This window comes from Microtus pennsylvanicus, chromosome 10, assembly GCF_037038515.1.
Source record: "Microtus pennsylvanicus isolate mMicPen1 chromosome 10, mMicPen1.hap1, whole genome shotgun sequence".
In the NCBI taxonomy this organism is placed as follows: Eukaryota; Metazoa; Chordata; class Mammalia; order Rodentia; family Cricetidae; genus Microtus; species Microtus pennsylvanicus.
This window is the reverse complement of record NC_134588.1, coordinates 34,801,081-34,825,851: the sequence shown is the minus strand read 5'-3', so window position 1 is coordinate 34,825,851 and position 24,771 is coordinate 34,801,081. Positions and strand designations below refer to the sequence as shown.

Genomic DNA, 24,771 nt, shown 5'->3' with positions numbered 1-24,771 from the left:
ATATTGACCCATTACTCTTATCTATGTTAGCCACATGGCTCAGTACCTTTTTCAGTGGAGCAGGTCACATCCTGCTTCTTTAGCGGTCTGCGCAAGAGTGGGAAGAATGGGCTTCCTCCTTCCTAGAATTCTCCTGTTCTCATCATCCCGCCTCTAGTTCCTCTCTGTTAGACCCACCTAAACTTTCTGCCTAGACAATCAGTATTTATTTAAAACATGATTAACAGAATACAGATAATTCTCCCACAACACTATTTTGTTTTTACTTTGGGACTCATTCTTGCATTGTAGACTATCAGCCCATTTCCCTTTTCAATGGTTGAAAATACCCTATAGTTTTAAATATAGTAAAGGATTTTTGACCAGCTGCCTTTTAAAAGATCTGCCTTACATATCAAATCTTTTGCTCCTAGATATAAAGGTAAAGTTTTAGGTGAAGATATATCCATGTTTTAAATCTCAGAATATGTGATAACATTATAATGTATATTTGACACTATCAGTTAAGGTCCATTTTACAAAGTCTCCCTCTAGAAATTCTTCGCAAATATCTTGATATTGGAAAGAAAGAAATATTTCCAGGTAGGTCCAATTTTGGCACTTTAGGACTACGGTCAATGAAGGTTTTCTAAGAATGATTAGTTCATCTTGTCTTACTTGTGAGAAAGCTAACCAGTCCTATTTTCAAGAACTATTCAATGTAACTTAAATAATAATGTGATTTAAGATACTTACTGCTTTCTGAATTTTTATTCTTCACTTACTTTACTTTTATAGGATTTATTTAAAGAAAAAAACAGCCGGGCAGTGGTGGCGCACGCCTTTAATTCCAGCACTCAGGAGGCAGAGGCAGGCGGATCTCTGTGAGTTCGAAACCAGCCTGCTCTACAAGAGCTAGTTCCAGGACAGGCTCCAAAACCACAGAGCAACCCTGTCTCGAAAAACCAAAAAAAAAAAACAAAGAAAAAAGAGAAAAAACAATTAAATTGTTCCCATGTAATATTCATGTATATTAAATCATAATTAGCAAGCATTTTTGGATTTTATTACAGTAAAACATTAAAAACCTTTGGTATAATACAGTAAATGCACCTGTTTCAAATTTAACTAATCTACTTTTCTAAATTTTTTGTTATATATAAACTGCAAAATACAGGACTTTATCTCACAAAATGCTATTCTATTTCCCTAAAACTAAATAGATCTACACTTGTCTATTTATTTGCAGTATATGATAAATATAGGGGAAAATGAGCTGAGAAACTATTTTTAAAATAAAGTTTTTTGAAACTTTACTGAGGAGGTAAATGCTAATAGCGATATACTTTTTATTCAATAACCATTTCAGGAAAATGATTTCTTGTTGGTCTTCCAAGGGTGTTTTTATACAGTATTTAATTGCAGTATTTAATTATACAGTATTTAATTTAATTATTTACATTAACCTGGGACTACTTTTGCTCTCATGAGAATCTCTCGGTTTGGCCATTGACACTGACAAATGAAATCTTCCATTTTCTTTTGCATTAGAGTCTTGTGATAGGCCTGTATTTGAGAATGCTGTGACTAAAAACCATAGCATATGGTTTAAACTCAATGACAAATTAGACTATGAATGCCATGTTGGATATGAGAACAGACATAAAGATACCAAAGGATCCATAATATGTAATGATGATGGATGGTCTGATAGACCCTCATGTTATGGTGAGTACTACTGTCTCTGAATTGTTTTTACAAAACAAAAATAAATATTTATGTGTTACTTAAAAAAGTAAACTTTCTAGAATCTTTCTTTTGATTTAATGTAAACTGGGAGAAAGGACATTTTTCAGGACTAAATATGATCATATTTGACTTTATTATTTCATTACATTCATTTATTTATCCTGGATAGAGAGGAGACAGACAAGGCACATAGGAAAAAGGCTGTATAAATATACTGGGGTACCTCATATTAGGATTGTAGGGCCTAATGAACACTAAAGGAAGAACCCAAACTCAAATAGTATGCAAGAACAAAGAGCATTTATTGATATTTCAATATGTATGTGGGGTCCTTAACCTGTACAAAATGGCAAATATCCTGAATGAAGCATGCTGGCTCCTTTTAAACACAGATAGAGGAGTTTCAGTGATGGTTAGGTTATCTCAAACATAATTGGTTAAGAAAGCAGAAGTTACATTAGTGCATTTTTAAATGATAGAGATTATATCTTTGGACATACTTGGGTAAGTTTCAAGAGGGTTGTAGGAACAATCCTTGAGACATTATGGGCTGATTCAGGCCTATGATCTCTCCCTTATGCCTAAATATATTTTGTTGATAAATGGCCCTTTTTTGGAAGAGACACCTGTTTGCCCCTCCCAAAGAACTAGGATCTAAATTCAGTTGTAAAAGTAGGAAAGTATAAACTCTTCAGGATAAGTTGTTTAATTTGACTTGGGCTTGCTAATTATGTGAGCAAAAGAGGACATTTGTTCATTGGACTTCAATACTTTAATAGCTGGACCTTGGTAGTCAACCAAGAGGAGGAAGTGTGATCAAATAAGAGAATAAAACTTGGTGGGTTGTTTCGAAATTCAATCTAATGGTTTTAAAGCCTAGGCAGAGGGAATGGGCAGAAGCGCAAGGCTTACTAGAACCATGTTTGCCATGCCCCGGATGGCCAGAATCCCTTCAGAATGGATAGCAGCAGAAATTAAGAAATTTGATTTGCAGTATCAAGGGTCAACTCAAATGTAAATTAATAAGAATGTCTACACCTGACAAGATGGTACACACCCATAATTCCAGAGCTTGGGAGGTTGAAGTGTGAGCATCTTGAATTTGAGATAAGTCTGGAGGACATATGAAGATCTATCATTAACAAAAAGAATAAAATATCCCCCCCCAATTAAAAGAAATTAAGCTAAACAAATGGTAACCATTAATTTCTCTCTGATTGTAAGCAGTTCAAGATCATGAAATCGGGGCTTTCTACAATATAATTCTAAAATAGAATGCAAAGGTAGGGAAATTAGTTCTTTGGGACAACACTTGAATAATTCACAGGCCTAGCATTGATCTAAGCATTACAAAACTAAAATTAAAAAGGAACTGGCCTAGGTCTGAAAAAGCACGGGATAAATCCGGACTAGCTGAACATAGCGGACAATGAGGAATACTGAGAACTCAAGAACAATCGCAGTAGGTTTTTGATCCTACTGCACGTACTGGCTTTGGGGGAGCCTAGCCAGTTTGGATGCTCACCTTAGGAGACCTGGATAGAGGTGGGCAGTCCTTGGGCTTCCCACAGGTCAGGGAACCCTGATTGCTCTTCGAGCAGATGAGGGAGGGGGACTTGATTGGGGGAGTGGGAGGGAAATGGGAAGCGGTTGCGGGGAGGAGGCAGAAATCCTTAATAAATAAATAAATTTTAAGAAAAGGAACTATGAAATTATAAATGTGGCAAAAGTTTTCCCATGGAGATGATAAATAGGCATCTACTCACCTGTCCCAGACAAGGAGTGCATGACAGATCATACAGAGATACAACCAAGGCCCAACTTGATGACCAATGAGTTTTATTGGAGTTATTGAAGTATGGGTTGTTGTTAAATATTAAAATATCTGGGGTCCCCCCGCCCGCAGCAAACTCCGGCGGGTCACAGCAGTGCCGGGCGCCAGCTCTAGGCGCTCGAGCACCGGGCGCCAGCTCTAGGCGCTCAAGCAAACGGCTGCAGCTTCCCACCAGTGGGGGGGCATACACGCGGTGGGTCCCGGCGGTGGCGGCTGTGGCGGCGGCTGTGACGGCGGGTCAGACATATAAACACAGGAAATAGCTATATAAGAATTTATTAACAAGGAGAGAAAGAAATAAAGGAAGAGAGAGAGAGAGAGGGAGAGAGAGAGAGAGAGAAAAAGGGAGGGGGGAGAGAGAGAGAGAGAGAGAGAGAGAGGAGAGAGCGAGGCCAAAGCCCCTTGTGAGAGGAAAGCAGAAAGAGAGCGATGTCAGGGCGGGGTCAGGAGTTAAAAGGAGTGGGCGTGGCCAGGGCACGGACCAAAGGAACAACATTCCCACATCTTGCTTTTAATAAAAAGCAAATTAGACACTCCAGTTTGAAGGAATTGGGGCGGCGAATTCTCAAGACTGCTTCCGGCTGATTGTGGGCGTCGTCTTTGGGGGGGCGCGAGAGAAGGCTGGGTGCTGGGAACATCCTGGCATAGCTGGTCTCTTCGCCCTTGACCGATGTCTGTGGCATGGAACTGGTATCTCTTATCCTGTTTAAGGTATTGGCAGAACAAAGTTAAATTAAGGGGAAAAAATTTTTAGGACCAGGGGATTGAGGGGGTATCTGACCTGTTTAAGATGGATTCTTTAATTCGGCTCCCTGGAACTCACGAGAACTCCTTGGATTTGTGGAAACAGAAGTTTTAGACACATAATGACTGTAGCATAAGAGATAAATTTGGTTTGAAATTTGTTTGGTGAGGTCACTTTGCAGAACCTCTCAGCTGTCAAACTGTCAGAGATCTTTGAGAAGGATAAGATTACTTGAGTTACCGATTAGAAAATAACAGAGAACTTACTTGGTTGGCACCCAGAGCTACTCTTTTTGGGTCCTCCATGGTCGCTGAAGGTTGCACTTGAACTTTGTTGTTTAGCGCAGGGCCTGCCAGGCTCCAGAATATCCTGTGGGCTAAGAAATCTGTAGGAAGACAGGCCTACCTTGACCTGAGCAGCTAGGCTGTCGATTCCAGTGATTCCGTCCACGTCTAGAGGTCTTTACTTCAGATGAAAGGCAGGTTTGCCCAATGGTCAGCGCTCTGCAGTTGAAGGACGTTGTTCTGCGCATGTCTGTCTTTTGTCTTCTTTGGAGGGAGCAGAGAGCTGCTGCTAGGAGCCAACCTGTCTCTTTTTTATTGTTGTGAAAAGTTTTTTTTAAAAATTAAATACTTAAATATCACATTCCCCAGATCTCTGAGCAGTTGAGGGCTGTTTATCAGGTATAACTATAGTATAGAATTCGTTTGGAAAGTTGGGTCTGAGCTTGACCGCACTGGCTCCCAACAGGTAAGATTTACATTTGTAAAAAGGCAGATAGAGGGAAAAAACTGCTTGTAATTAGTGGCAGAACTGACAATGGTAGAGAACAGCTTAAGAGACTTAAAGGTACATAGCAGTTTAAAATATATGTATTATTATGTATAGAAACAGTGAACAGGAATTGGGCAAGTGGACAACTCTGATGGGCCCTATCAGAGACATGCCATTGCTCAAAACACATGTAACAGAGTTAACAGGAGGATTTTAGTGAAAACCGGGTGAGAAGACAGGGTAAGACTGGGGGTAAAACCGGGAGAGTGTGGTCACGTGGTCTGGCCCTCAGCCAAGAGGGCGGAAAGTCACCTGACCCATCTGGCCTTCAGCCAAGATGGCGACTGCCACGTGTTGTCTGCTCTGTTGGTGAGCCGCTTTGCCGTAACAAAAAGCCGCGGAGGGGCGGGGCAGAGGCGACAAGGGGGAAAGGTGCAGGCGACATGGGAGGAGGAGGAATGTGTTAGCCAATCGCTATTGCTCGACTGGGCGGAGCGAGAGCGAGTGGCCCCTCCAGGAGCGGTGGGGGGGGGGAGCTTGAGGTTTTAGAAGCTGCCCGAGTGGGGAGGATGGAGGGATTGGCTTTGAGTGCTCGAGCTCATGGCTAAAGCGGAGGTCACCCACGAAAAGGTACCCAAAAGGTACCGCGAACACGGCAGGCCAAAAACACAGGCGTCCGAGTGTTCTTGGGGCGTGCTAAGGCTTAATTGGCCCGAACCCAACAACCGTACGGGGTAGAAAGAAACCCCGGTTGGGAGGAGACAATTAAGCTGTTTGGGGCGTGTTGCCCGAGAAGCGCCGCAACGTAGCGGGGCCGGAGACAGAAAAGTTTAGAAAAAAGGAGAAAAAAGCCGGAAGCACCGAACTCCCGGTTGTGGGTGACGCAGGCCTAGGCCAAGGGCAAGAAGCAAGCGGGGGGGGGGGGGGTGGGGGGGTGGGGGGGGGTGGGAAAGGAGGTTGGCGACCCAGTCCGGGACACAGCAGAGAAAGCCGGCCGGACAGTCTCTGAGCGCCCCGGGGGTTAACTCACGAATGCGGATGAGGCCGTGGCAAACAGGCGAAGTTGGGCGCAGGTAATCGGTCGAGATGAGTCACATGGCACCAAATTGTTGTTAAATATTAAAATATCTGGGGTCCCCCCGCCCGCAGCAAACTCCGGCGGGTCACAGCAGTGCCGGGCGCCAGCTCTAGGCGCTCGAGCACCGGGCGCCAGCTCTAGGCGCTCAAGCAAACGGCTGCAGCTTCCCACCAGTGGGGGGGCATACACGCGGTGGGTCCCGGCGGTGGCGGCTGTGGCGGCGGCTGTGACGGCGGGTCAGACATATAAACACAGGAAATAGCTATATAAGAATTTATTAACAAGGAGAGAAAGAAATAAAGGAAGAGAGAGAGAGAGAGGGAGAGAGAGAGAGAGAGAAAAAGGGAGGGGGGAGAGAGAGAGAGAGAGAGAGAGAGAGAGGAGAGAGCGAGGCCAAAGCCCCTTGTGAGAGGAAAGCAGAAAGAGAGCGATGTCAGGGCGGGGTCAGGAGTTAAAAGGAGTGGGCGTGGCCAGGGCACGGACCAAAGGAACAACATGGGTGAAGAGTTATTGAAGTATGGGTGAAGTGTGGGAGGAGAGCAAAGAAAATATATAGCTCAATGAAAACAATTTAAAAAATAAAGAATAGAAACAGCTCAAAGATAATTGCATCACCAAGGCCCACCCAGCATGGGTAACTTCTCACAGAAGCTTGGAACTTAGAGTGCAATGCACAGCCTGCAGGTGGTTCAACAGGTTGAAGAAAGGTTTTTCCAAGTGACTCAGTTGATTTAAGCTTCTTTTTGGGAGCTGGGCTTGTTTTTGCTTCTTCTAGGCAGCTGATATGGTCGTAAAGCCTTCCATTTAGAATCTATACTTGTCTGAGTATCTTATTTGCAGCTTGCCTCTTCTGAGAATGACTCATCAACTGCTTGTTTACTTGGGAGTAAGGGGCCTACTGAATCTTGTCACTTTCAGGGACTTCTTCAAGCTATTTATGTAATAATAGGAGCGGCGGGCTACGTTCCCTGGCACCCGGCCACCCGCACAGCTAGCTTTACCCAAAATAATTACACGAAACTGTATTCTTTTAAACACTGCTTGACCCATTAGTTTTAACCTCTTATTGGCTAGCTTTTACATATTGATCTAACCCATTTCTAAAAATCTGTGTAGTCCATGAGGTGGCTTACCAGGGAAGATCTTAACTTGCATCTGTCTGGAGTGGGAGAATCATGGCGACTCCTTGACTCAGCTTCTTTCTCCCAGCATTCTGTTCTGTTTTCTCTGCCTACCTAAGGGTTGGCCTATCAAATGGGCCTAGGCAGTTTCTTTATTAATTAACCAATGAAAGCAAGAGATTAAAAAGAAATCACTCCCACATCATATTTAGAGTTCTTTTCCTTCCTGCTAAAGGACCTTCCCTACAGGATGGGATATTTTAATCTTGAATGAACTGTCATACAGTAAATTCCCATAGATATTTTACAGGCCTGGTGCCAAATCCCTGGTAACTAGTAACTAAATAAAAATCCTCTTCTTATTAAAATTTATTCATGTTTATGGTGAATATCTGAGTGGCCCCTGACTTTTAATAACTGTGAGTCTTGCAAAGGGTGATTTTTCCCGCTTAATCTAAAAAAACTCAATATTAAAACAAAGGAATCATTTTGGAAGTATTTCTAGATGCTCTAATATTTGTCCTTCTTGTGTGTTCTATCACCAGTCCCATTGTGAAGTTTTGGTTATTTGTTTTAGATAATTGCTTTTAAAGCTTGCTTTTCATTTCTGTTGCTAATTGTATATTAACACTTGACTCTTGAAAGTAGAAATTTTCTTTTATGTATAACCCTATTTTAAAAATTGCAATCTTTAATTTTGTAAATTAGGACTTCAAATAAGAAAAAATGTTTATTTCTTATAACAGTTAACAATGTCAACAATTTTTAAACAATTAACTGTAATGGAGAATGTTACACATTCTTAATTTGAGTCAGAATGATGAAGGGTTAGTTATGAGAATTGAAATTACAGCAAAATAACTTAGTGTGTTGTAAATATTTAAATGCTCAACTAATATTATGGTTTTGTACAAGTTTTTCCTGTTTTTTTATTTTAAAAAATACTAGTTTTATTGTCCTAACTTCAAATATATAAGAATTATTTTGCCTGTTCTATTTTCTCAAGTATATTAATCTGAAATAATTTTTTTAAAAAATGTTACAAATATGCTGTATAGTATTAATTTCAAATATGAAAGAATGATTTTGCAAGATAAGAATAGGGTATTTGTGAACTTAACAGTAATAATTCTCTTCAGCAATTCAGATCCAGTAAAAATAAGTTAATTTTATTATTCAATTGTATAACAAATATATTATATCACCATAAATTTCTCAGACTTCCATGTAAATTTAGGGGCTATATAAAATGTAATATGCAGCATTCTTCAAAAGGAAGAGGGTTACTGATGTTTCCCTGCAAATGTACATGAGAGAGATAAAACTACTTCTTGATTAAATATGTTCTCTAACTTCTTACTTTTCAAGAAAGAGAATGCGGAGTTCCCTTTTTAGACCAATACTTGCTTGTCAATCCCAAGAAAGAAAAATATAAAGTTGGAGATTTGTTGAGCTTTTCTTGCCAACAAGGACAGAGAGTTGGACCAGATTCAGTTCAATGTTACCACTTTGGATGGTCCCCTAGTTTCCCAACATGTAAAGGTCAGTATCTGTTTTACATTTGGTGAATGAAAATCAGAGGTTTAGTTTCCATCTCCCCATATCTCCCATTCTTACATTGCATCTACAAACTTAAGCATATCCATTGACAACCATGACAAAGCTGTATGTTGTATGGCTAATATATAATCACTTACTGATAAGGTTAATCCTGAACTTAAAATGTGTTATCAATGTGTGTAAACATGTAGACATGATGGCTTAGAGTACAAAGATATCTCTCATCTTGTCTGTTGTTCTGATCATTTTCCAACATAAGCATTTCCTCACATTGCACAGAGAATGTCTAAATTGTATGAAAGCAGAGTTTGATTAATTCAACAGCATTTATTAAAAAATTAGGATACATTAATTAGATGCTTTCTACAGTGCCAATATTTTTAACAAATAAATAACTGTGTTTAAAAATATTAAGAGTGTGAAAATCACTATAACTGACAAAGCTAAAATTGCTACCTGTTTTCATGCAATTTCAAGGATTCAGGTTTATCAAACATTGTACCAACTTCAATATGCTTTCAATGCTATTTCAATGGACATGTTACAAGTGTGAAATGTGTGTTTAATGTATATAATATTGATTTAATAAAATGTTATTAAAAGTGATATGATGAATAAATTCTTATTAGATTTTTTTAACTAGATTTTTAGACTGCAAGATTGACATTTTCATTTATATGTACACAATATTCTACAGTAGATCAAGTGAGAACATGTGATCAACCTCCTGAACTCTTCAATGGGGAATTCAATGGAACAAAGAAAGAACAATACAGCCATGGTGAAGTGGTGGAATATGATTGCAAGCCTAGATTTCTACTGAAGGGACCCAATAAAATCCAGTGCATGGATGGGAATTGGACAACCTTGCCAACATGTGTTGGTAATAAAAATGCTACTACTTAGACACTGTTTTGTTTCTCATGTGATATCTTAATCACAACATTTGTGAAACATCTATCTACAGAGGAGGAGAGAACATGTTCAGACATTCCTCAACTTGAGCATGGCTTTGTCCAATTTTCTGTTTCTCCCTACTATCATGGAGATTCAGTGGTGTTCAGCTGCAAGGAAACATTTACGATGATTGGACATGGGTCAGTTTCATGCATTAGTGGAAGGTGGACCCAGCTTCCTCAGTGTATTGGTAAGGTTATCTACCTTGATTTGAACCTTCATAAAGTGTAATATTTTTGGCCATAATATTTCCATATATATTTTTAGTTAGAAAACTTCTTAGAATAATCTAGTCCTAAATAATATTTATCCAAACATTCATTGTTTATAATTTAATATGTGTCTACAGATGAATGGAAATTATTAATGTAATCTGCAGATGGTTGTTTAAGTTAAATCTAGTTGTTAGTTATAAATTTTTATCTGAGTAAAATGTAAATAATAAGAAGAAGAAAATATAAAAATATTACAAAATAGAATTTCTGTTATCATATGGCACTCTCCTTCCATAGCATGTAAAGATAAGAAATCAAGTGTGTGAAGCACCCATTTCCTACTCTCCCATAGCAAAGTTCATTCTAGCAGAACTTTTATGTTTCTAGCTGTTCTACAGTTTGCAAACTGAAGTCAGTGTGATTAGGGATGGGCTGTTGGTCCTCTCATTGGCTATAGAACTGAGCTATACCTAAAAGACTGGGGTTAGGTTGGCAACATTATCTCATGGGTGACTTCACTCTTTAATAACTATCAACACTGTTTTTTTTTTAATGAGTAACTAAAAGCATCTTGATGCCTACATTTACTTTTCTGAGAAACTGAAGTTTTTCTTAGAGTGTTCTTGATTAATTACTTCAGAATATCCTTGATACCCAATATTTACTCTTCATTATGATTTTAAGAGTTGGTTACTTTTTATAGCTAGAGAAACCTGGAGCTCCTTATGAAAAGGTACTTATAACTGTGTTGTTTAGTGATATGTTCTGCATACACAGAAGATTGACCAATTCAAAAGCTCAAATTTAAAAAGCACATTTTTTTCAAATCTCTACCATCATGACTTTAAAACACTATTTACATGAGTGTTTTAAAACTATTTAAGAAATAAATTCATATAGAGTAAAAGTCAGACTATCAAAAACGAAAACAAATCTTCATTCTGTTACAGATTTCTATTTTATTATTTGTTCAGATTTCTGAGGTTTTGTTCTGATGTTTAGTCTCCCTACAGTTACCTTCATATGACCCCTCTAAGTTATCAGCTGCAACATTAAAATTACAGCACAAACATTTTTATTATGCCATTATACATTGTCTTCTCCATGTCTATACCTTTCTCTTTACAAATAAGAGACTCTTATGAAACAAATCAATCACAGAGTCACCATGCCCCCATGACTATTGATATTCCTTCACTTACCTTTACAGCTTTTTTGTCTTCCTGTGAACCAATCTTAAAGAAAGGACTATTTCTTGCATGCCTTAAGTTTTTGAAGCACTCTAGTCAATATTTAAACATTGTTATAAAGGAAGTTTATAGAACTTTGGCTAACAACTTACTTTTATTTACTCTATTCACACACATTGCACTCTTCATTTCAAATTATTAACAAATGTTATCCAGGACCTATACTGAAATTTTGTCAAATAAATAAGGACTCTCATCTTCAGTTGGTAATTATAGCACATAACATATTAAAAAGTGTATATATCAACCTTTCTTAAGTCATAACAATATCAGTTTTATTCTTATGACATAGTATTGCTATATTATAGGATTATATAGCATAGGAAATGACTTCTTATCAACTTTTATGAAGGGAATATAAAGGAGAGAGATGGTGAATACAAGCATGTAAGATCTTATACAAATCTGGCTCTCATACAATTGTTTTGTACACAATATATCTTAGATATTCGTTTTAGAGAATAGATCTATCAAAAAGGAAATTCAAACTAGCAAGCCGCTTACAATCTATCCACTCATGTTTTTATTTTAATATATTTAACATTATGGACTAAAATTAGGAAAAGGGGAAATCAGAAAATGTGAGCATTTCACAGCTTTCAAGTAGGGGACAAAAGCTGGTCACATAATAATCACTTCCTATGTAGACAATGATTTCCTTTGCTGTTGCAATTGCCTAATATCCATATCTCTTCACGAAACACTGTCTCTGAGATGTGCAGGACTTGACATGAGGTCTAGTTCTAGCACCATAGGCCAATCTGTATGATAACCTTAGCAATTTAGTTGGCAGAACTTATGAGTATAAATAATAGTTCCATGTGTATATTGAATGCTCTGTAGCTATTTTAATATGGCAGCTATTTCACTTCTTGTAATTGTTTTTAATTTTTCCTGCAATTATTTTCACATAGCAAAAGATAAACTTGAGAACTGTAAAGAACCATACTCAATTAATATGGAAGTGATTCCCTCCAATAAGAATGAATTTAATCATAATGTTAGCATGAGATACAGATGTAAAGGAAATCAGGACTATAAACAGTCTATCTGCATCAATGGAAGATGGGATCCTGAACCAACCTGTACAAGTAAGTTCTTGTTTGCACTGTCTTCTAGTAGTTATTCTAATCTTTCCTTACCTGTAATAATAGTAGCTTTACATTCTTAAAGCACAGTAATTATTCTTCAGAATTATACTTCAGAATCCTGAATCTTTATCATTTCCACCTCTCCCTCTTCCACTCAAAAATATACTGTGTCCCCTGTACTTCCTGCCCAATTCATGACCTCTTCTCCACATATAAACACATATGTATATGGAAATATATACCCTACACAAACAACTTGTATATATAAATTCAGCCTGATGAGTTCATTTATTGTTTTTCATATAGATATGTAACTAGGACTAAGAATTTGAGATTGGATAATGTATTTTTGGGGGGTCACACATCCCTGGAGAGAATTTATTCTCCTCTTCTGGACAGACATTAATTGCCTGTAGGTCTTCACATTAGGCAATACTTCTCAATCCTCCTAATGCTATGACCCTTTAATATAGTTGCTCATCTTGTGTTAAACCCTAACCATAAACTATTTTTCATGGCTACTCCATAACTCTAATATTGATGCAGTTATGAATCATAATGTAAATATCTGTGTTTTCTGAACATTTTAAGCAACCATGAAAAGGGTCATTAGGCCCCCAAGGGATTGTGCCCCACAAGTTGAGAACCTCTGATGTAAGGGTAGGGCTTTGTAAGAGTTCTTGCCTATCCATGTTGACATGCCAAGTGGTATTGGCACAATGCACATCATGTTTAAGTGTCCATGCTTTTGAAATTTTATAGGTTCAGCTACCATGTCATATATGAAGGAAGACACTGTATTATAACAACATCCTGGAAAAATACTTTTCAATATATAAAATGATTTAGAAATTGCTATCACCTTTTGAGTGACCTGTAGTTTAAAACACACAAGTAAACTTAATCATGAATTTACCTCCTTGTATTAATGGTCCCTTACTCTCAGAGTTCCATTACATCTAATTATTTTATCACAATAAATGTGATGTGCCCTTCCTATGCCTATGCTGAATCATCATGCACTTCTGTATGGCTATGTGTACTATCAATATAATAATTTATTTTTTTCTAGTAACAATAAATCTGACATATGATACCTCCAATTTCAAATAAATAGGCAAGAGTTGATTGCACTATTTTTGCTTCCCTATTTGTATTTATCACTGTTATTTTGGATGCCTGTCTCACTCAATATCTTAAACTATTTCTTAAAGTCTAAATTTTACTGAAAGTATGTCCATGCCAGATGAAAATCAAAACTATTGCACACATTTAATATACATGCCATTCTGTAGTTGCCTCTGTTTTTTATCATGTTTGATTTCATTTAGATTATAGTATGAAGTAAGGTAGTAATTGTTTTTCTTTCCTGCACAGCCAGCTATTTGCTTAAAGAATGTGGAAAAATATATTTACTATACAAATGTTCATTTATTTTTAATCCTTTCATCCACTCTACTTAAGCAGAGATCAAAAAGAAGATTATTAATAATCACTAATAAAGCACATTGCCACATTATGAATCTGCAAGATGAATCTGAAATATCTTGATTTTGAGGTGATTTAGACAAAACTTTTTAAGTGGGTGTTAATGTCAGTACTAACTGCTCATTATCCTAGATGCTTGCCAATAGTTTTCACATCTCTAATCAGTTCACAATAAATAGGATGTCCAGAAAGATGAAATTTTGAATAACATGCTCTGAAACATTTGTGAAAATACTCTATACCCTCATTGACTAAGAGTCAATGCCAAATTGTTTATCAAAGTGTAATGATTAATAATACTTATTGTTTACTTGACAAAAGTGACTTAAGAAAAACAGCTCTGAGCATGACTGAGAGAGAGAACATTTCTAGTTTGGGTAAACTCAGGTTGGGAGATTCATGATAAAGGTAGGTGGCATCATTTTATGATCAGGGGTCTTGGATAAATAAAAGGAAAAAGAAGCCAAACATCTGCACTAATTCTGTGCCCGTCCTGACAATAGATGCCGTATGACTAGCTGCTCCACACTTGGGCTGCCATAACTGCACTACATGATGAGCTAAGCCAAGCCCTTCCTTCCTTCCTTTCTAAAATTGTTTTTGACAGACATTTTGTCACAGCCATTAGAAAATCCACTAGTAAATCACTAGTAAAAAGTCACAAACTAAATATAAGTATCACTTTCTTCAGAACCCTCTCTCAGGACTTTTAATCTAATCCAAAATATTAATTCATAGATTTTAAAATTTCCATGTAACCTCAATTTATAATATTTCATCTTATAATTCATTTAAAATAACATAAATTAACATAAGTTTAACAAAATTCTGCAAAACTGCTTTATAAAGGAGTGAATGACAATGACAACCATTCAGAGGAAGACAAGAATAGTTACTAATTGCTAGACCAGATGAAAAACATAAAATATACATAATTATTATGTGGTCATAATTAATTTGCTATTTAATAAAATTCTTGCTTCAATAATTTAAGATACTATCTTTGTCAAGAACTCTGATTTTAAATATTTTTTAGGAGTAGAGAAAAAATCCTGCCCTCCTCCACCACAGATTCCACATGCCCAAGTGATGGAAACCACAGTGAAATACTGGGATGGAGAAAAAGTATCTGTTCTTTGTCAAGACAATTACTTAACACAGGACACAGAAGAGATAGTGTGCAGAAATGGAACATGGCAGTCATTACCACTCTGCATTGGTCAGTAGCTATGACTTATTTTATAACATTCTTTCTTAAAATACTGAAGAGAACTAAAGTAATGGGGGAGGATATTAAAATACTAAGGTTTAACATAAAAACTGTGGAGACATGACCCAAACAGTTTGTTTTTATTTTCCAGTGTAAAATTTTTGTCTATACTTCACTATTACATTTCTGTTCTTCAAATAGTGAAAAGCCCATGTTCTCAGCCCCCTGAAATAGACCATGGAAAAATTAAATTACTCAGATCACCAGAAGAAAGGGGAGACACAGCAGAGTCCAGCAGTTATGAACACGGCACTACACTCAGCTATGTTTGTGATGATGGCTTTAGGATGGCTGAGGAACACGGGGTAACCTGTCACCTGGGAAAGTGGAGTGCTCCACCTCGTTGTGTCGGTGAGAACAGCATGAAAATTCAATTCTGAATTTAGAACAAGTCTTTACTAATAATCTACTCTCATCAAAACCAGAAGAAAGAATTATTTAGTTTGGCACACATAATTGTTCATATATTTTACCATAAATTTCTATTTGTATAATTCAAACAATCCTGCTTGTGTTAATTGTATCGTTTTGAAATCTACTTTTATTCTTTCATTTCTCTTTTTAAATATGATGCATAGTCTACTGACTTCACCTGCTCATGTGAGTTTTAGTGTGGTTGAAGTTGAAGGTGGACTTGGGATGCACTGTCCACCTCTTCTGTGATGGCACATCTTCCTTCTTAACATTTCCCTCTGTACACATAGAACTGACATACAAAAGCGAGTTTCTGAATTAGTGCAATATAGAATCATCTCACTCTTTTCCTCTCACTGTGTTATTTTTAGGACTTCCTTGTGGACCTCCACCTTCAATCCGTCATGGTATTGTGTCTAATGAACTAGACAGTTACCAACATGGAGAAGAGGTGACATACATTTGTTCTGAAGGCTTTGGAATTGATGGACCAGCATTTATTAAATGTATAGGAGGAAAGTGGCCCCATCCACCAGATTGCAAAAGTATAGTTTTATTTTCATTCTTTGCATAATAGATTATCTAATTCAACCTAACCATCCCTTCATATATTATATATCCAACAATTTCCTAAAGGCAAAACCAGAAATATTCTTTCTCTTTCAGGAACTTATTGTGACAGTCCACCCAAGTTTGAAAATGCCATACTCACAGGTCCAAAAAAAAGATCGTATAGGCCAGGTGAACGAGTGACATTCACATGTGCACCTTTTCATCATATGAATGGATCCAACATTGTGACATGTGTTAATCGCACATGGATTGGAAAGTTGGTATGCAAAGGTAGTTTGATGCACTTTCAATATGTTTTTATTATAGCTTTAGAAGACTGATAGAAATGTCTAGCAAAATGTAAAGTGGCATCCAAATTAATCTCTTCAGGAGGTAAATGTTCTACTTTTAGGGGTTGGAACTTTTTCTCAGGAAAAGCAGAGCACAGGATGGGTTGAATGTATAGAACTGCAATGAGAGAGAAGAAAATTAAAGCTATATGTGACTAACATAGCAATGAATTTCTGGATCAAGATTTTTGTAAAGCAATGAAATATTCAGATTAACATCCCCCAATCAAAAAAAAAAACAAAAATTACCATATGTTTCTGGGAAACTATTATAAGATATTACAAAGAATAGTCATTGACCACTCATGTTGTACAAGAACAGGGCATAACAGACCTGTTGTTTCAAAGGCACCAAGAGCACTACCTTTAAAATGGTAGACAAACCTGTATGGGTTGAGCAATGGCATTTCACAACAGTGATACTGTATTCTTTAGAGCAGCTGGTAAAAAGACAACTATATATTCAACACTTTGAAAAATCAACTGGTCTTTCATAATCTTCTATATTTGTTGTTAAAATTATATCTAGAAATTGGGGAATGGTAACAGATCTAAGAGATATTAATAAGGTGATTCAGCTGATGGATTCACTATATTCTGTATTTTTTTTCCTTCTTTGTTGCCTAATGAATGGCCTCTTATAGTTACTGATTTAAAAGATTGTTTCTTCACTATACCTTAATAAAACATGACAGAGAAAAATTTGCCTTCACAGTGCCTACTTGCAATAATTCTAAGCCTGCTAAGAGATATCTATGGAAGATTATCCAAGAGGAAATGTTAAATAGTCCCAAATGTTAAATAGTTAAATGCCAATATTTTGTATGGCAGCTGTTGGAATGTATCCATATGCAATTTCCTCAATCTATAGTTTACCATTACATGCACAACATTTTATTTTCTAACTCAAATGAAGGTACTTAAGAAAGAATGTTTGAAAAAGTAAAGAAAATTTTGTCATGTTGGGGAATACAAATTACTCCTGAAAAAAAAATACAAAGTAGAGATCCTATTAATTATTTAGGCTATAAAATAGGGTTACTAAAAGTTAGAACCCAAAAGCACAAATTAGGAGAGATAAATTGCAGACTCTTAATGGCTTCCAAATATTGCTAAGAGACATCCCATATATATATATATGCACTTTCAATATGTTTTTATTATAGCTTTAGTGACTGATATATATATATATATTATATATATCATCTGATTCCATAGGGGCCTGCCAGGTTCACTAGCACAAGGTATTGCAGAAATTGATCAATTATTGATTTAAAATAATATTGAAATGCAGGTTAGCACTTAGCCATCTATTACAATTTGAACCTGTAATCACATTAGGTATGTTTTCAAGGCCAAACCGATGAATTTTAAATAGACAGGTGATCTTCAAACACTTCAAAGATCTAAAAATATGGCATTTAAAATGTTTTAAAAAAATTAGATTTTTTTATAACAATGAGGCATATCTTCTCTGGCAGCTCCAATCTATTTCAGAGATGATTATGGGCATTGAGGGAACTCCTCATGAAGTTTACTTTCTTGTGACAAAGTAAGCCCCTGTGCAATAAAATGTCCCTCTCTCCAATGTTGACAGTGTACTGGCCTAAGAAGACAGGCAGGACACAGAAGACAGTGACTGCCAAGCCTTTTTAAGACAAGGGTGACAGCCCCTCAGAATATTCTACTTCATAGATAAGTCTGTCAGATATGCTAGGCCTGTAGGCCAAAGATAGATGCTCCAACAGTATAGAGAAAATTTGGGAGACTGTCCAGGCAACCAGTAGTGTCTGTCATTTCTCACATTTTTTGGAATTCACTTGCTTGCACTTTCTGCTTACTCAGTTAATATTATTTCCTTCTTAGGTCTCTGAGGTAATTGAAGACTAGGTAGTTATAGTTACAGTTTTTGTTGTTTATGAGACTCAGAAAAGAAATTCACTAAAGAAATGTAAAGTGTATAAGGTTGAGAGATATCCAAAGATAGATTTTGACAGTAATGTAAGTCATGATAAAATGTAAATTACATACAAGACTTTGGACTCATCAAGATAGACTAGTTAATGAAGTATTTTCTCTGAATTGGTCAAATACAAATGGACTAGACATTGCTGATGTACCTATTGTCTGTATATAGTGAATATCATTATTGTAATTATTGTATATAGTTTTTCTTCTATTAATTATAGATATTTTTATTTTAGACAAAGGGGGAAATATAGTGATATTTTATTTGTGTTTTAATAAATAAAGTTTGCCTGAAGATTAGAGTGCAAATACAAGTCAGACAGTGGTAACACACACCATTAATCCCAGCAGCCAAACTAGTTAACCATGGGGACTAGGCAGTGGTTGTGCACACTTTTCATATCAGCACTAGAGAGAACTATAAGGTAGAATATGATAGACCTTGCTCTATTTTCACTCTGAAGCTTTTGTAGAGGTAAGAGCCTTCTAGTGTTTGGATGTTTTGCTTTTCTGATCTTCAGCTAAACTCCAATATTTGTTTCCTGGTTTTTATTATTCAGACCAATTTGAATTTGAGCTATAGTTTTGTTTGCTTTTATAAGACTATTATTTGGTTCCACAGTAGTATTAGATCCCTGGCTATCTAGTCTCAGGTCTTGGTCACCCAGGCAGTGTCAGATATGGGTTTTATCTCATGGAAGACCCCATAATTCATATTAGATATTTCTTGATCAATCCAACAAACAAGATATCTCCATTTTCCTATTGCACATTGCAGACAGAGTATCATTATTGATCAAGGGTTTGTGGCAGGGTTGGTGTATATATTTCCACTTTGGTAGTATGTCCAAACTGTAGGACTGAAGTTGCTATAGTAGGTACCAGCTTGATTTTGTTATGTTCAGTGAGTTGTGAAGCCTTGCCTCCAGTTTAGATGAAAAGACATAGTCTTGACATCATCCCAGATGCTTTGAACATTCTCATGTCACCTCTTTGGGTACTAATTCAACTGGATGTAATCCAATCCTGGTACTGGAAACTTCATTTGATGACAGGAGTTGTCCACTGGCATTTTGTCTCCCCACAGTTTTGTTTATTGTATATGGATTGCCTTCATATATGTACGTATTTTAGGATTAAGTTTCTACTGTATTATATTTCTATAATAGCCCTCAAATAATACCTAGTTTTATTTGTTGTTCTCTGAATTCTGTTCCTTGTCTGCCTTTCTCCATTCATAACTTTATACACTATTTCACCGGATACTCCAGGTCTTTTGCTCTACACATAATCTCCCTTGTTGTATGGATTGTAGTTTAACTTTCATTGACTTAACAGCTAGTATCCAAATAAGCAAATATATACATGTATGTCTTTCTGGGTCTGCATTTCCTCACTCAAATGATTCTTTTCTAGTTTCATCATTTTACCTATGTGTTTGCTGAATTCTTTTGCGAGTATGTGTGTGTGTGTGTGTGTTTGTATGTATGTAAATGTACCACATATTCTTTTTTTATTGATGTACCACATATTCTTTATCTATTTATTGATTAAGAAATGCATTTGGAGGGCTGGAGAGATGGCTCAGTGGTTAAGAGCATTGCCTGCGATTCCAAAGGTTCTGAGTTCAATTCCCAGCAACCACATGGTGGCTCACAACCATCCATAATGAGGTCTGGTGCCCTCTTCTGGCCTGCACACATACATACAGATAGACTATTGTATACATAATAAATAAATAAATATTTTAAAAAAAGAAATGCATTTGGAATCTTATGTGTTGGTTGAATAATCAAGATGAACAAACAGCTAATGATACTTTCTTTTTCTCTTAAGATAATTCCTGTGAGAATCCACCACATGTGGGAAATGCTACTATAGTAACAAGGGCCATGACTAAATATCCATCTGGTGAGAGAGTACGTTATGAATGTAATCGACCTTATCAACTAGTTGGGGAAGTAGAAGTGATGTGTAAAAATGGGATTTGGACAGAACCACCAAAATGCAAAGGTAGGCCATCATATTTCCCAATGCTTTCTTGCTATCTTTCTTTTTTTCTCTTTCTTTCTTTCTTCCTTTTTTTCTTTCTTTCTTCCTTCCTTCTTTTCTTTCTTTCTTTCTTTCTTTCTTTCTTTCTTTCTTTCTTTCTTTTTTGGTTTTTTGAGACAGGGATTCCCTGTGCCAACAGAGTCTGTTCTAGAACTTGGTTGGCTTTGAACTCACAGAGATCCACCTGCCTTTGCCTCCTGAGTTCTGGGAGTAAAGGCAGGTGCCTCCACCACCTGTCCCCAATGCTCATGTAATAATGCAGTTTTGTTATTGTATATTAGTGAAGATGAAGTGATTTTCACAAGAAGTATTTTTCTAACTTTTCTGTTTTCTTTTAATAATGAAAATAGATTCTTCACTTATACAATACATCACTACTGCTATTACATCCTTCCTACCAACCTCCCTTTCCTAATATATTTACTCTACTCCAGATCCACTCCCTCAAGTTTGCACTTCAGAAAAGAACAGGCCCTCAAGAGACAATAACCAAACAGGACAAAACAAGATACAATAGACAAGTCAAAACTACTCATATACAGGCTGTACAAGGTAACTCAATAGGTGGAAAAGAGTCCCAAGAGCAGGCAAAAGAGTTAGAGATACAACCACCAGCACTGGTAAAGTCCTAAGAAAACACCAAGCTAACAGCCATAAAATATATGCAGAGCACCTGCTGTAGCCATGAATGCTCTGTGTTTGCTGCTTCAGTCTCTGTGAGCCCTGCTTAGTTTTCTCAATGGACCATACTCTCCTGGTGTCCTTCATTCCCTCTTACTCCTACTTCTGCAGGGTCCCCAAACACCAAGGGAGAGATCCAATAGAGACCTGCAATTTAAACCAATAAAAGTGTGGCTATGGGCCTCTGCACCCACTCCCATCTATTCTTGGAAGAAGCCTCTCTAATGATAACTGGTCAAAGAACTATGCTCTTTCCCTGGGCTGTCTAGTCACTGGTTCCTGGTGATTTAAGTAGTGTGTTACAGATGTTCCCTATAGATAGATCAGCCATTAAATAAAAAGTTCACAACCAAAATGATAAAAAATATAAATAAAATGATACTGATAAAATTTTAATTCTTTTGGTGAATTTAATTAAGAATCATGATAGAAATTTTTCAATAAAAATTCTATCAGATTATAGGAACATTGCCACTCAGGAAAAAATTATGAGTTAAAATGTTAATCCTTTCATTTATTTATTAAATATTAAGTGAATATAATACATTTATATGATGTTAGATAAAAATTTTTAAATATTTTCATTCAAATATTTGAAATTTGCAAATGAATAGTGTCATAAAATATCTTCATATAGTAAAATATAATTTTTTCATTCCCTGCCCTTGCAATCTCCTCCCAAAATAAAATAAAATAAAATTTAAAAGAAAGAAAAAAATCTCAAAATCTCAACATGGAAGCTGTAGCATGGCACAGTGAGTCACTCTGTGTACTATTTATTCCACACATTATTACTTGTAAGTGTTCATTGAAAGGAGTCATTAGTCTAGTTTGAGGCCTTTGAATTCTGCTACACTATTGATACTGGGCCCTCATTGGAACTCTTCTTAGATATGCTGTTGTTGCCCTGTGTCATGGAGATGTGGCAGCTTTGGATCCATAGAACTGGCCCCTTCATGTGCCTCTGCAGATTATAGATGGTATGGATATTAGGGTGGGTGAACCCATAGATCAGGTTTTGAGCCTGGGTGGTATCTGCTTTGGTCAGCCCTCCAGCTTTTCTTCATCCTCACCCCCAGGGAGGGCTCTCCACCCTGCACTGGCTAGCTCACCAAATGCAGAAGGGAACAAGGGGCAGGGCTCATTCTCCTTTCCTTGCTCCCTCCAGCTGACTCAGTCACACCTGCAACATCAGGACCATCCCTACTGTGCTGTACAGGCAGGATGCAGGGACAAATAGATATACAGCTGTTGAGGAGCAGGGCCAGCTTCAAAATATCAAGACCCATGGGGTTGGTTCCCCTGCCTGCCACATGTGATGATGGGCAAAGAGCAATGGGATTTCTTTAGTTCTTACATGTTGAATTCAAAGTTTGGGTATTATCTAGGAGTACTTGTTGAGACTTAGTTTTATAAGAACAAAAATTTCTCAAATTACCTCTATTAGTCACATATTGAATATGAACTCTGTATTCTTAATGCATAAATTTACATCATATCGATAGAGAAACTTTGACTGCCTAGTCCACCATTCACATCATTTGCATGCGAAACAGGTGCTAGTATTGTTGCTATATCTGCTCTTTTGTCAGTTTGTGTTTTTGTTCTCCGATTATGAGTCTTATTTCTCCTTTCTTCCTTTTGTTTTGGAAGAATGGTTCTCAAGAATTTTATTTTGGCATGCATCTTTTCTTGGTTTTGAGTACACAATTTGAGAATGCTATCTCTAATTATTTCCTAACCACCTGTTACCAAAGTCACTCTAGGTAATTATGTGCTTGCCTGTGGTGATATTTGGTATGCAATAATAAATAAAGCTTGCCTGAAGATCAGAGTGCAGAGCTAGCCACACTAGTTAGCCATAGAGGCCAGGCAGTGGTGGCACACAACTTTAATCCCAGCACTTGGGAAATGGAAACAGACAGATTTCTGTGAGTTTAAAGACACCCTGGGATACACGAGATTGATTCAGTCTAAAAGAGAAACAGGCTCATACCTTTGGCCCCAAATCTTGGTATCACATGCCTTTAATCCCAGCCCTAGGGAGGTAGGGACAAGAGTAATTTGGCCATGCAAAGAGAGGGCTATAGGGCCAGAGGAGACAGGTACTCAGGGCATTCAGCATGAAGATTCATAGGAACAGGATTGCCCCTTTTGTCTGAAAATTCAGTAGAGGTAAAAGTTATTGGCTGTCTCCTATACTTCTCTGATCTTTAACATTAACCTAATATCTGACTCCAGGTTTTTATTATTAAGACCAATTGGATTTTGTGCTACATTTTGTCCTCCTTTACTGATGCAGACATTTTATATTCCAAAGAAAAACTAGAAGTTGTTCTTATTTAAAATCTCTTTATGGTTCACATTTTTCATGTTTTACCTAAAGATTCCTTTAGGATTTACTTTTATATATCTTGAGCACCATTCTGCAAAGGGAGGTTTCATCTCAAACATAAACATAATTTTATGAGCAGAAAAATTATCTAGTTTTTTACCAATTACTTTTTTATTTAAGATTTGTTATTTTTGAGATGAATTCTGCTACTTTTTTATGAGGAATTCTCTATTAGAAATAAATCCTCTTTATTTTCTTTTATCTGATGTCTTCATTGATGTCAAATTTATTTATTCACAAGGCTAACACCATGGGACATAGAATTCAAGACTGATACTCAATTTTTTTCACCTCCTATAGACTCCATGGTGGTAGACATGAAATTAATTTCTTTTGGATTTTGATCCACTGTGGCAGTAATTTTATAAGGCTGTTTTTCAAGATGTTTTCTTTAGGCAGTTTCAATACATGAATCTGCATGGATTTTTTGGTATTGTATAGTTTGAGTTTAAAACACGTGCATGCTGCCTTATGGCCAATTTTTTTTCATTTCCTTCCACACTAAAATATTTTGTTTGGATCTTTACCACTTGTTTTTCTTCTAAATAGTATTGGTGTTCAGTTCAGTTTCATGATGCTCCTGTTGAGAACTTCTTCAAAAGACAATATCAGTACTTGATTTCAGTCCTTCCCTGTGGCCTCAGCAGGACAATTCACAGTTCAGAAGGGAAACAAATATCACACAACATCGTGCAGTTAATTAAGTCCTGAATCTCCTGACTAGAATTATCAATGTCTTCTCTCTTCTTATGTTGTTTATTAAACATATATCCAAGAATTCCCGTTGTAACTAGCAATAGTATAACATACAGATGCCTATAATTACCTCACCTCTATCAGGGACCAAGTATAACTTATTTACATTCTGTAACTTTAAACTTTAAATTCCTGTCGATAAATATCTTTCTAAAACTGTTAATTAATATTAGGAATATATAGAGCAATAAATAGTCCAGTGTCTTAAAAGAAAGAAACCCTTCCGGTCAACATTGGCATCTGTATGTTTAGAAGCTGTTTAAAACATTTACTAGCACTGGAAGTCTTTAGAATAGACAAGCTTACTCAAGGTCAGTAAGTGCTTTAAATGAGTACAAAGGAAGAATTTGTAACTCTAAGTTTATACAAGTGAAATTTCTCCAAGCAATTATCCCTGTAGCCAGAAATCACTAAAGTCTTGTTTAGCACTATACTTTCATTTCTTCTATTTAAATCTGTACTATGATTTCATCTCTCAGACAGTCAAATGTT

The 24,771-nt window shown here is 36.7% G+C and overlaps 1 protein-coding gene across 3 annotated transcripts in view; it reads left to right on the top strand.

The window, feature by feature from the left end:
- LOC142858636 (complement factor H-like) overlaps nucleotides 1–24,771 on the top strand; it is a 125,157-nt gene that overhangs the window by 47,037 nt on the left and 53,349 nt on the right. For all 3 annotated transcript variants that reach the window (XM_075988151.1, XM_075988149.1, XM_075988150.1), the window contains exons 11-20: nucleotides 1,531–1,707; nucleotides 8,649–8,822; nucleotides 9,538–9,723; nucleotides 9,808–9,987; nucleotides 12,177–12,353; nucleotides 14,878–15,060; nucleotides 15,253–15,462; nucleotides 15,897–16,070; nucleotides 16,192–16,368; nucleotides 20,232–20,408. In XM_075988151.1, coding sequence (XP_075844266.1) covers nucleotides 1,531–1,707; nucleotides 8,649–8,822; nucleotides 9,538–9,723; nucleotides 9,808–9,987; nucleotides 12,177–12,353; nucleotides 14,878–15,060; nucleotides 15,253–15,462; nucleotides 15,897–16,070; nucleotides 16,192–16,368; nucleotides 20,232–20,408 — 1,815 coding nt within the window. The remainder of the gene's footprint in view (nucleotides 1–1,530; nucleotides 1,708–8,648; nucleotides 8,823–9,537; nucleotides 9,724–9,807; nucleotides 9,988–12,176; nucleotides 12,354–14,877; nucleotides 15,061–15,252; nucleotides 15,463–15,896; nucleotides 16,071–16,191; nucleotides 16,369–20,231; nucleotides 20,409–24,771) is intronic.